The following is a 13013-nucleotide window of genomic DNA, read 5'->3' as shown; positions in this document are numbered from 1 at the left end:
CAACTCCACTCATACTCTGCACTGGATAATCTGCTGGGAGGAGTTGGGGGTTGGGGACTGTCTTGCACATTGTAGGATGTTTAACAGCATCCTTTGCATCTCTACGCACTAGTAGCCAGGAGTACTTCCCAGTTGTGAAAAAAAAAATTATCTAGACATTGCCAGCTGTCCCCTGGGCATACCTGCCTTAAATTAAATGCAAGGGTAGGTTCAAGTGTATCAAGCGTATCTGCTTGGTGCAGCTTCTGACCACAGCTAATAGATAGACAAATAAACATGTGTAGATATATATGGATATAGCTAGATCTATCATTTATTCAGCACATAATATGAGCTGGGTAATACACAAAGTATTTACCTGTATTAATTTATCTAATTCTCACCACCACCCTTTGAGGTAGGCACTAGTATTATCCCCATTTTGCAGATGAGAAATCTCAGACCTAGAGAGATTAAATACATTTCCCAAATAACAGTTAACTGAGTAATAACCAAGTAGTTGACACAGAATTACAGATGGCTTTAGGGCATATTGTGAGTTTTGGATACTGCTTATCTTCCATTTATTATAAGGAATGAGGGCAGTTGCCAAATGTTGTCAACTTTGAAGCAAAAATTTATACTCTTCTTTAATTGAGGAGATCCTGAAATTACAAGACAAGTTGTTAAAAATCTGTTCCCATTTGCCACTATGTGAAACCGTACTTGTATTTTTTCAAACTGAGATCAGCAAAATAAATTTAGAAATATACAAGATGATCACATTGCTATATACTCTACTCCTTCATAGCACTGGAGTGTCACATTTTGTGCTCACCGAATAGCAACTTGTCCCCCCCTAATTGCTTGGCTTTTTAAATATGTAAATGTAATAAATGTGAACTTTTCAAACAAAATGAAAGCCATTACTGTTTTCCGTTCCCTTATTTTACAATAAGAAAACACAGGCTCAGAGGATTATACGATCTTTTGAAAATCACACAACTCATTAATGATAGAACCAGAATCAGAGGTTAACTCTCCAGATGACAAGCCGGTGCGGTTCTATCTAAGCAAGTTCCCTTGTTAGCAGTGTGTATGTATGTATGTAGGAACAGGTTGGGGATCTGGGATCTTTCAGCACTATGATGTGCTTTGGATGAGAAACTGCCTTCTGAAATCGTAAGAAAAGCCAAGATTTAATTAAATAATAATGAAAAACAGTTAAAAATGACTTTTAAATGTTAAGCGTATTATATTCAAATGGAATGTTTATAACATTCACTAAATATTTTTAAATCTCGCTCTTTAATTTCCTTTAAATCATTTTATAATTAGTGTTTAGTGAAATTTTAGCCATCTCATATTTCTTATTAATCCCCACCTGAGCTAATCCTTGGCCACCCTTCAGCGTCTATGTACCCAAACCAAGACTGTAAAGATCCCTATGAGAGCTATGGGCAAAGGGGAAAAACAGCCTCTGGAGAAGGGTCAAAGGTAACAAGAAGTGAGCAGTGCCTCAAGAACTTTAAAATACATGAAGTTTCCCTGCAAAAACTAAACTACTAAAACCAACCCACAAAGCCATCTGCAGTAATCCACTTAACAGACAGGATATCTCCCTTGTCAAAAGCAGGAAGGACAGGTCCTGGAAAACCAATCAAGCCCTAAGTAAATGTGAAAGAAGTATTTTAAATTCCTATTATTAACATGGCCAAAGAATGAAATGTATGAACAGCAATGCAGTGGTTTGCCTGGAGACTAGAAGAAAGAAAACCTGAAGATTGAATAATATATTTCCAACCTTTTTCAGGAAAGTCAGTATCCAACTGCCCCAAATGACATCTCCTCTTGACTGCTATACTTGTCATTTAAAATTAATATGCTGATATTCTTATTTACAGATCAGTTTGTAAATGATTTTTGTCATTGTGGATCACCCAGAGAGTCTGAAGAAGTCTGGACTGTGGCAGACCATGAAATGGCTACGATTCCCCCCTCCAAAGGCCCACCTCTTTACAGTGTGACTTTGTAGCTCCTCCCAAGAAGTGGAAGAATATACACGCAACTCCATGGTTCCAATTATCAGACCCCGGGAACAACATGAGTAAAGGTAGAAAAATGGAAATGAGAAGGGTATGTTCATGAGCTGGTGAAGACTGTTAACAGTGTTCTTAAGAGGAGTGGGGAGATGGTTACTCAGGAGAAAGGAGCTGGGGCTGAGCATGGTGGCCTGCGCCTGTAACCCCAGCTAATTGGGAGGCTGAGGTGGGAGGACCGTCTGAGGTCAGGAGTTGGAGACCAGCCTGGGTGACAGAGTAAGACCTCATCTCGAAAGAAAAAAAAGACAAGACAGGACAGGGCAGGACAGGACAGGAAAGGAAAGGAAGAGAGAGAAAGGAAGGAAGGGAGAGAGAGGAAGGGAGGAAGGGTGGAAGGGAGGAAGGAAGGAAAGGAGGAAGAGAGAAAAAGAGCTAGACAGACAGGAGCATGATCTGATGCAAGAGGTACTGGAAAAGAGTCCATCAGAAATGCTGGGTGGATGGGTGGGAGCAGTGCTGGGGAGGAAAAGGCATCAGGGAGGGAGTTGGAGGGGCAACTTGTAGGCATGAGGAGGAGGCTGCACATGAAGGGATGGAGTATAGATAAAAATTTCAGTGTAATTTTGAAGACATAAAAAATTTAACCAGATTAGTGACTGAAAGTGCATGCATTAGAAATGATGCCATGGTTTGAAGCCAAGGAAAATAAACAGTGAAGCAGACGGAGGTCAAAAGACAGTTTGCTCAACTGAGAAAAAAAAAAATAGGTAATAGCTAATTAAGTAGTCAAGAGCCAAGCTTTTACAGTTACCCAGAGCTGAATCCTTGTTGTGTCCCTTGCAGTGGAAACCTTTAAGTCTCAGCCTCCTCATCTATAACATAGGTTTACTATTTCAGACCCTATAGGGCTGTGGTGAAGGTTAAATGAGAAATTACATGATGTGGCTTGCACAGTGTCCAGCTCACTGTAAGCCATTTGATTAATTATAGTTCTTATAATAATAATAGTAGAAGCAACAACAATAATAACAACAGTAGTAAAAAGAATGGCCTTCAAGGAGAATGACACTTCTCTTTGTTTTTACAGATACAATAGGATTTGGTAAAATTTCCCAGGGGCCTATCAAGATAAAAAATCACTCTGATGGCAATTCTGGAACTAGGTACACTCTATCTAGCACAGTCAGGAAAGAAAGGTCTGGATTCCAGTCATGACTCTTTTACAGTTATTTACCCCAAGTCTTGGTTTTCTCATCTACATGCTTGTTATGAAATGATGTATTTAGAAATATACCGTACGCTATGAAGCTTTACAGAAATATCAGTTGGCCCGACTCTTACTGCTCTATTTGTACTAAATAATTCCTAAGATGCCTAAAACTATTAACACAAATTCTAAAGTTGTCTGACATAACAACATCCAGAACATGCTGAAATTCTGGCTAATTCCACAACACACAAGAAGGGCAGAGAACAGAGCCAAGTTCCTGCTACTTTCTGTAATTTAGGGGTAGGGAGCCTGGGGAAAAGAATCCTGGAACCACAATGCCTGGATCAGAATCCCAGTTCCTCATGCCTGAAATCCTAGTTCCTCACACCTGTAATCCCAGCACTTTGGGAGGCTAAGGCAGCCAAATCACGAGGTCAGGAGTTCGAGACCAGCCTGGCCAATATGGTGAAACCCCATCGCTACTAAAAATACAAAAATTAGCCAGGCGTGGTGGCAGGCGCCTTTAGTCCCAGCTACTCGGGAGGCTGAGGCAGGAGAATAGCTTGAACCCTGGAGGTGGATGTTTCAGTTAGCTGAGATTGCACCACTGACTCTAGCCTGGGCGACAGAGCCAGATTCCGTCTAAAAAAAAAAGAATCCCAGTTCCACCACCTATTCATTGTGCTAACCTGGGCAAGACTCCTAACCTCTCCATTTCTCAGTCTCCTCATCTGTAAAATAGGAATACTTATACCACCTACTATGGCATCGCCACGAGGCTCAAAGGAGTGAGCAAGTATTAAATAAAGTAAAAATAATAAGCAATGAGTAACTAGCATAAGAACTCTGTCCATGCAAGTTTCAACACCTATGTGTGTAAGCAATCCAGGCCCCACTTACTCATAATCTTCCAGGCCCTACTTATAATCCTCCAGGCCCCACTTACTTATAATCCTCCAGGTCCCACTTACTTATAATCCCACCTGCCCCTTTCTTTAACTCAGGTCAGTGCTTGTCTCATGACTGGCAAGTCACTGAAAAATAAGAAAGAGTCACACTTTTCCTCTCATATGAATCACCAAGTTCAATAAAGTCGAGAATTTCAAAAGGGCATTCAAGCTGCTTACACATATAAGGCCCCTGAATGCACTGCTCACATGAGGAATTTTTGTCACAGGATCAGTGAGGGGCCATCACCAGAAAAGCAAGGCAGGGTTAAAAGGAAGGGCCCAACTAAAAATGCAAAGGGAGACTGTCAAAAATCACCTGACTGGAGAAGGCATGCCCAGGCGTGGGGAGTGGGAGAGCCCCCTGGCTGTTGGCACGGCCATCGTAGGGTGTGAATAACACAAGGATGGCATTTACTTGGAAGAAGGCTCATTTGTTGAGATGACTGCCTTTACAGAAAGGCAATCAGAGCCACTGGGCAATGAGGATGACTGGGTTCAATGGGCATCTCCCATCCCTCCTTCTCCAGCAGCACAAACAAAGGTAAAGCAAGATTGGGAGCTACCATTTATACAAAAACTGTATTGTAACTACAGAGGCTTAAAATCGTGTGAAATCGATGGAAGCTGTAGAACAAAGGCCGATGGAAGACTACAGTATATGACACAAACACATTAGCCTACACCCTACATTTATATGTGAACACCTTTGCTGTTTAATGGATGAGCTACTAATAAGTCAGAAACAGTTTAGCTTATATCCATTTGTTCATAAACTGTCTCTGTGAGGCTAAAAGTAAGTTGCTGCTTTAAAGAAGTCCATCTCTCCTAGTTAAAATTATTTTGGTCTCAATTTTACGAAATTAATATAATGTGGGAGACAGCACAACAATTTTTGCTGGCTTCCAAATTAAAAATAGTTGAAATGACATATCTTTTATTTTGGAAAACCAGGGACAAAAAGATATTCCCAGCCAACAAGTGAAGTGCCAAGTTTCTGTCAACTGCTTGGTTATAATTTGGAGACTTAGAATTAAATTTTATATCTTGAAAAGTGTAGTTTTCAGAAAAAGAAATGATGTAAGGCTGTTGTTGCAGGCAACTTTTAATCAGTCTTCTAATAACGATGACCCTCCCATCATTCAGTGCTCTGCACTGAATCTTGAGACTTTTTAGCTGGAGAAACTCCCCTGTCAGGAGGCCCCCCAAGGAAACACCTGGGGGCTCCATGAACACGACTCACCCAGCCCTCTCTTTCATGTCAACCTTGACCAACAGTGAGCGCCACAGGCCTATCTCATACCACCATGCCCCGTTTCATGGTCTAGGGTGGAGACCACGAGAACAAAACTGCACTGATGAAAACCATAGCTGTACCAAAAAATACTGTACCAGGTACCAAGTTTATATTCCACATCAGTGGTCCTTAGCCCTGGCTGCACGCTAAAATCATTCTGTACATTAAAATCATTTGAAGATATTAAAGAAAATACCAATGTCTAGGGCCTATCCCAGTGAATCATAATTTCTGGGCCCTGGCATTTTGTGAAAAACTCCCCAGCCAAGGCTAATGTGCAGCCGAGGTTAAGAACTGCTGCTGGCTATGGGCGACAAGGCACAGAATCAGCAGGAACTTAGCTCTCCACAGTCGGGTGAGCACCTATTCCCTGAACACCCTAGCCACGTGACCACTGGCTCACCTGCTCTGACATGCAATGATTTGTATATGCCTTCTGGCTTCCAGGAAAGAGCTGCTGGAACATACAGGCCTGGAGCCCTCTCAGGTCTGCCTCAGTCTAAGCTGTGGGTGAAATCTACAAAATTCATTTTTCTGTCAGCCCAGAAAGCTGCCCATACAAGCAGTGTTAAGTGGGGGCTCAGTCGGAAGAATGGCTGATAGTCTGGAGAAGGGATTTTATTTCACAATCATACACGTTAAGAAACCTCTAACAGGAGTAGGGGTGGGGGGCATTGAGAGCCCATTTAAAACAGTATTCTATCTACTGACTTTGAATCCCACTGGGTTCCATTCAATCATCTTTCTGCTTAGTTTTAGTTGAAGGAGCAAGAAAGACTCCCCTTAATAACCAGGCAAGAAAGCATCAAGTGTTTTCTCTCTTTTGGAAACAAGTAGGTGTCTACACGCTTGAATTTGTCACTGTGCTCCAGTTTTGCAGACAGTGATCTGGCTGGCACAAAGATTCACAGACTCAGTGCCCACAAACAGCTGCACCCTACAGTACCAGCAGGTGCACGGACAGAGCCCAGCGAAAAAATTCAGTGCAAGAACAATGGCGCCGTTATAATGCCAAGGGACAAGGCCCCAAACTAGCCACTACTTCACTACATTTGATGACGGGAAGAGCTAGAAACTGAGCCGCAGCTCCCTGGGATTTGGCCTTTTTGTCCCTAAATCATAACCACAGATGCAGCCAGGTAGGGCACCACAGTGAGAGCAGCTATCAAATGCATGGCCGGACCAACCAGAGGGTAAGTAAAATTAAAAAAAAAAAAAAAAAATCGCTCCAGAAAATGTATTCCTTTCCTTTTAACACATCTTCTCCTCTCCTGAGCTGCATTGTCACCAAGTTTACATTTACATCCAAATATGCACACACAAAAAAATTAAGGATGCATCTCACTCCCCGGTGACTTTATAACAGGTTGCTAGGTAACAGTGCATACAAGTCAGGTTTCAGGACCTCCAGTAAGCCACCATAAAATAGCCGCATGGGTCTTTTGCATAAATAGTGTGTGCATTTGTTATCTGTTTTCTTACGCCAATTGATCAATCAGTAAATATTCTGACTGCCAAGCCATAAGCAACTCCCCATCAATAGCTAACTGAAAACACAGATCACAATACAAGGCTTTGATGAGCAATTCTTCCCCCTAACCTATCAATTGGCTTCTCCCCTTGTGTCTCTGCTGCTTGCAGTGCTGACTCCAAGCAGCCTTATCTTATGCTCCCTGGGATTGGGTCTGGAGCTAATTACAGTGTAATGTGGGCACTCAGAGCTGAACCCAGCAGGAGCCATGCATCATACACAAGGGTTTTATCCAAAGACCAAACCTTCCCTGTTCCCACTCACCTTCCTCTAGATTTTAAAACATCCCTGGAGTTATGGAGTAAAGGGAGTAACACCTTACTCGGAGTAATTCACCCCTACTCAGATTGCCCTTGTCTGTTAGGTAAGGAAACGTCCCCCTTTCGAAGCTATGTGATGTGAATGTGTCATTTGCATTCCTTCCCTGGGGATTGCACTATAAGGGCCCATAAAAGGAGCCCCCTTTGCTATCACGGTGGCAGGGAGGACAATCAAGGAAAAACTAGAGTTCCCCTGGAGGTGAAATCCTAAAGGATCAGAACAGCAAACAGGAATGCATGAAAACATGCATTTTCCTACCTGCTCAAAAATTTTTAAATGTAAAACTCAAAGTCTGTAAAAATCACATTTTCTCCTCGATTGGAATAGAAGAGGCAGAAGTCGGGGGAGAGGGGTGATGAGGAGCAGAGAAGCCAGTGTTCTTTAGAGCCACAGTCAGAAACTTGGCCGATTCCAGCACAGGGCCCCCTCACGCTCACTGCCAGCTGGTGTGCTTCACTGTTATATTCCCTGCTCTTTGCCTACTTGGTTCATTTCTGGGACATCTCATTTTCCATCCCCTACCTTTCCTCATTTGTCCCAACTAGTGTCTCCCACTCCTGAGGAGCAAAGATCTGGGGTGAGGGGGACATTCCAAAAGACCCGACTGAAGAGTCCCTGAGCAAAGGGACTTCAGAGCAGAGCTGAACCTCTAATTCACCTGGCAATGACATTTAGTGAAATGCAACTCACAGTCCATTTAAAGGAAGGCAGTGACCAATTATTCTCCATTTAAAAGGGTATTGTCAATCTCCAAAGAGCTGACATGGCATTTGGAAATCACGGTGGGAACTGCCATCTTCACTGAAATACAGAACCAATTCTCCACCGACCTTCCCCCACCCCCTACATCTCCTTTAAAACTTAAAAATCATACTTTTAAAAGCGTAATGAGTAGCCACACAATCTTGCAACATACCTTCTCATTCCAAAAGAGAATGACAGGAAAAACAGAGTGACCTAAGACCTTGATGTCCCTGTTCAACACCACAACTTAAATCAAATATGTTGGGGAAAAAAATGATAAAAAAGGAAACATCATGTACAATTTGATGGTGATAGAAAGTAATGTCAACTAATAAGAATACATCTTTATAATTTATACTCCATCTTTTTTTCCCAAATGGATCAGGACAGTTTTATTAAAAAAAGAAATTTTTTTAAAAATGTGTTTTTAAATTCCACTTTACATGAGGTCCCTAGAGTAGTCAAATTCAAAGACATAAAGTTGTGGTCTCCAGGGCCTGTGGGGGAAGAGGTGAACTGAGAGTTGTTTAATGAGTTTCAGTTGGAGAGAATGAAAAAGTTCTGGAGATGGATGGTGGTAATGGTTTGCACAACAATGTGAACGTACTTAATGTCACTGAACTGCGCACCTAAAATGGTTAAAATGGTAAATTTTATGTTAAATATAGTTTGCCATAATAAAAAAATTTCTCGTTTAAAAAAACCTGAAAAACTTCTTAAAGACAGTTATCATTTGCTCAAATTTTAGAAGTCTATAATTCCTAAAAGTAGTCTTTGTATATGTGTCCTTTAAAAATCTTATAAATTAAGACAGTAAAGAACTTGAATAATGGCAAAATGAGGTATTCCATACAAGTCCAGTGCAGAAGAGACATGTTAAACAGGGCCCAAGGTCACACAAGCAACTGACACAAGCCTGGCTTACCATGTGACCTTTCCCACCTACAGTAAGAACTCATCAAGGGGAAAAAAAACAGAAGCAAATCAACAATCTCTACTGTTTTGAGACCCAAGCCAAAGCAATACTACTTCCAAAGGATTACACACACACAAAGTCAAGGAGAAAACGTATGGAAGTGCAGACTATCCAAATTTAAAGGGACCTTGAAATCATCTAGTTCTACCAGCTTATTTTACAAATGAAAATACTGGTAGACAGAGAGAGAGACACAGAGAGAGAGAGAGAGAGAGAGAGAGAGAGAGAGAGAGAGAGAATACAACCCTATTCAAGTACCTGACAGCTTCATGAGAAAATCAGACGCCATCTTAACAGAGATGTCCTGGCTGAACAATGCTGACGCACTGTTGGCCACATACTCGGAGGGGTCTTTCAGCTTTGTGTGGTTGGCGGGCCTGTCGGCAGCATTCAAAGTAAAGGAGGTGGGCAGGCCGTTATCTTCCTTGGGTTCCTCCTTCACCAGCAAAGGCGAGACGCCAGCCCCTCCCTGGCTAGTCCTCTCTGGAGTGTTAGACGTCATCATGGTCCCCACTAGCTCTGTCCCTCCTCCTTCCCTTTGCTGCCCCAGGCAGGCACTGTCACTGAGGTGGGGAGATCCCTTGACATCTGGGTCTGGGATCTCCTCCTTCACCTTGGCTTCTGTCCTCAGGAAGTGCTGATGGCAACGCATGTGGAGTTTCAGGCTGAAGTGGCGTGAGGAAGTAAAAGGGCACAGCTGGCACTGAAAGGTCTCTCCCCGATCCTGGTGCTGATGAACCTGACGGAGAAGCAAGAAGAATGAGCTAGCCACCGTGCATTTATGGAAAATGCCTTGCTGTAGATCCAAACTATTCATCAATCATTTCCTCACCGGGCAAAGGGCTGGCCTTTGTACCGCAGAGCGTTTCATTACGGGACTCCAGGTAATGAGGCCAATCCCTAAACATAAAGTGGGTCCCCATAGGTTAAGAGTCCATTATTAGGGCCACACTCACAACTGAGGATGCAGCCGGCCAATGGATGCTATTTTGGGTAGCATCCCAATATTCTAGTCATCTGATCTCAGTTGATGTCTTTGGAGAAAGTATTATGAACCCAGCACAATCCAAACTTACATAATTACTAGTTGGGGGTCAAAAGAGGTAACCTGTCAAGTAATTCCTCTCACAATAATGACACTTTGCATGTATCCAATTTTTTGTTACCCAGAGAATTAGTTATGTTTTGCAAACATAATTTCAATTTTCAAAATGCTGCTCTTAGATAATTAAGAATGTAGAAAATAATGTCTCCAGGGTATTCCCGTTTCAAAGACAGAGAAATTGAGGCCCCAGAATAAGTGGATTGAGCAAAATTACATACAAAAAAGAAAAAAGCAAGGTAGGAGAAAAACCAAGGTCTGACCCTCACCAAGTATTCTGAGCAAGAGGAAACCAATTTTTCTAAACGTGGCTATAATATCATGCTCCAGATTCTGACGTCTGCAATGAAAGAATGCAGACTTTTAAATCCAGTTCCAGTCTTGCATGCACACGATACCTGTAAAAATTGGGAGAAACTTTTTTCTTCCTGTCACTACCAAATTTAGTGCTTAAAAAAGTGAGGAAATCATTGCATTGGCCTGAGCCAGGCTTTGAGCTGGCAGGTGCTCATAAGCTTGTAACTTCCCCATTCATCTCTGCCAATGCACTTTAGTGCTGACCTGCTACACTCTGCTATTTCAGGACTGGCCCTCCCTTAAGTAGAAACTGCCAATTGTGTAGATGTGGGCCAAATGATTTGGGGAGCTGTGTGATCCGAACAAACAAGTAAGTGATTGGAATCCAAAAGCAAAACAAAACTGACACCTCCTCTTTTAGGGGTGACCTAAGCAGGACTCGAACCCAGGTCTCACCAAGGTTAAAGGCTCACGGGTTAATCCGTTGAGCCACCTGGCCCCTCTGGGTAGGTTTCCTTTCCAAGAGAGCAAGTTTTACAACAGCTGTTTATGCATTCTGAATGCAATCCAAAAGCATTATTCATCAGCCAAAACATACTTTTAAATAATGTTAAGTGACCAACAAAAGCAAAGAAATTAAAAGTTAATGGTGAGATCCTGTCGCTACAGCACCCCACTGTGGCTTTTTGAAAAAAACAACAGAAGAGATTCTGGGTCCCCCAAAGCATGAGTTTCTCAACAGAAATAGCCATATACACTTAAACCCAGTTAGGCAAAGTCCTGATCATGAAAAGGCTTTTCCTCTGCTGGGGTGGTGTGCTGGGGGTGGGGAAACACACCGATTGTCACCAGCTGTTAACATCACCCCTTTCTGTTCTTTCACAACAAAGGGATTTCACTGGGAGCTGATCATTTCATTTGCTTTCTCACAGAATCCCCACCATCTCCTCCAACCAACAGTCCCAGAGGACCCTGACTGGTGCTGCCAAAAGCATGCCCCAGAACCAGGTGGTAAAGGTCACGAGGCAGAGAGCTTCCATCGTCCCTGAGAGCAGTGCAGTGGGGCAGATCCATTTCAGAAGTGTCCTTACATCTACTGACCCAGGAGAGGAGAGGAGCTAATCCAAGAACAGAAGCTCCGGAAGCAGCTTCTGGAAGGAGGAAAAGGACAGAGCGCGAGCCCAAGTTCTAAAATCAAAAGGGAGCCCTGGATTAAAAACAGTCTGTGTGCATGTATTTTATGTGACTTCTTTTCCACGAGATCCTGGCCTTGTTATATTTAGTTACGGACAAATTAGTGAAGCTTTAAAGGAAAAACAGTGGGTATTTTGTTGACTTTTGCACTTAACAGGTTTTTTTTGAGCTACACCTTCCCAAAGGGACTATATATCACATTTGGCCTTTGAGAGAAGTATTAGCTCTATCCTCTGACTGCAGTTTTTTCCCCCTTCTCTCCTGACATTTGAGCACTTTTCTGTCATAATTTTTATTCTCTTTAGCTTGACATTTGCTTTAAAGACCCTTTTAGTCTACTAAAATGAAGAGATGCTTCTCTAAAGTACGTCATTCTTTCTAGGCCATGTTTAGGGGCTCACCTACCCCCTGGTCATTTCACATAAACAACCCATATCAGGTGCTGTTACATCATTAGGGCCATCTCTTCACCACTGGGGCCATTTCTTGGTAGCAGTTGGATTCTTGGGTTGTGGTACTTCAGAGCTTGGGGAAATTTTGGGAAACCTCTACTGCATCCCCCACCAGGGGGACAGGTGAGGGCCTTCACGAGAAGTTACAGCTCCTTAAATGGCAGACTTGAGACTACTAGAACTCAGTACCCTGACTCTTGGTCAGTTTCCTGTCAATACTTCACCAGTGTTCTTTGTCTTAGCAGTCCTCCTCACCTTTTCTGTTCAATTTTAGTTTATGAATTCATGTTGAATTCCTGTATGTTCACTTATCCAGGAAAATTTTAAAGGACTTAATGGAAATCTGAGATAACCCTGAGGAAGCTGGAGGCCTTTATAAGCTCCTTCCACAGCAGGTCATAAAAACATTTGCACAATATATTATGAAGGAAAGGTGGGCTAAAAGAACGTACAGTGACTAGGACATAATAGGATAGAGTAAGTACTATAATACAAATATAGTAAGTACTATATTTGTTGAACAAAGAAAGTAGAATCTCATTTTTCTTTAAAAAAATTGATATACCAATATAAAAGAATATACATCAAAGTGATAATGGTTATTTATCATTCTGGGTGATGGGATTAAGGATCAATTTTATATTCCTTTGTTTATCAGTTTTTCTAAGTTCTCAGCACTAAAGACAGATCACGAAAAAGGGAAACGGAGTAAAATTTATTTTAGAGTAATTTTTTATACCATTTCATTGATTATTTCTAAATGCGAACAAACATTAATGTATATTCAGATGGTTTTCGGATGATTACTGTATTAGCTACCTTTACTGAATGTTGTTTCTCCAGGCTAGGCACTGTATTAAGTGCTTTATGTGCATTATCTCATTTAACTCTTATAACAACCTCATGAGACAGACTGTAGGA

General features: G+C 42.0%; 1 protein-coding gene across 9 annotated transcripts in view; it reads right to left on the bottom strand.

Annotated features, from left to right (window-relative positions):
* Nucleotides 1–13013, bottom strand: part of LOC105463419 (zinc finger protein 827) — a 173833-nt gene that overhangs the window by 111244 nt on the left and 49576 nt on the right. For all 9 annotated transcript variants that reach the window (XM_071092970.1, XM_071092969.1, XM_071092968.1 and 6 more), the window contains exon 4: nucleotides 9306–9786. In XM_071092970.1, coding sequence (XP_070949071.1) covers nucleotides 9306–9786 — 481 coding nt within the window. The remainder of the gene's footprint in view (nucleotides 1–9305; nucleotides 9787–13013) is intronic.

This window comes from Macaca nemestrina, chromosome 3 (assembly GCF_043159975.1).
Source record: "Macaca nemestrina isolate mMacNem1 chromosome 3, mMacNem.hap1, whole genome shotgun sequence".
Lineage (NCBI taxonomy): Eukaryota > Metazoa > Chordata > Mammalia > Primates > Cercopithecidae > Macaca > Macaca nemestrina.
This window is presented reverse-complemented; position numbering and strand designations above follow the sequence as displayed.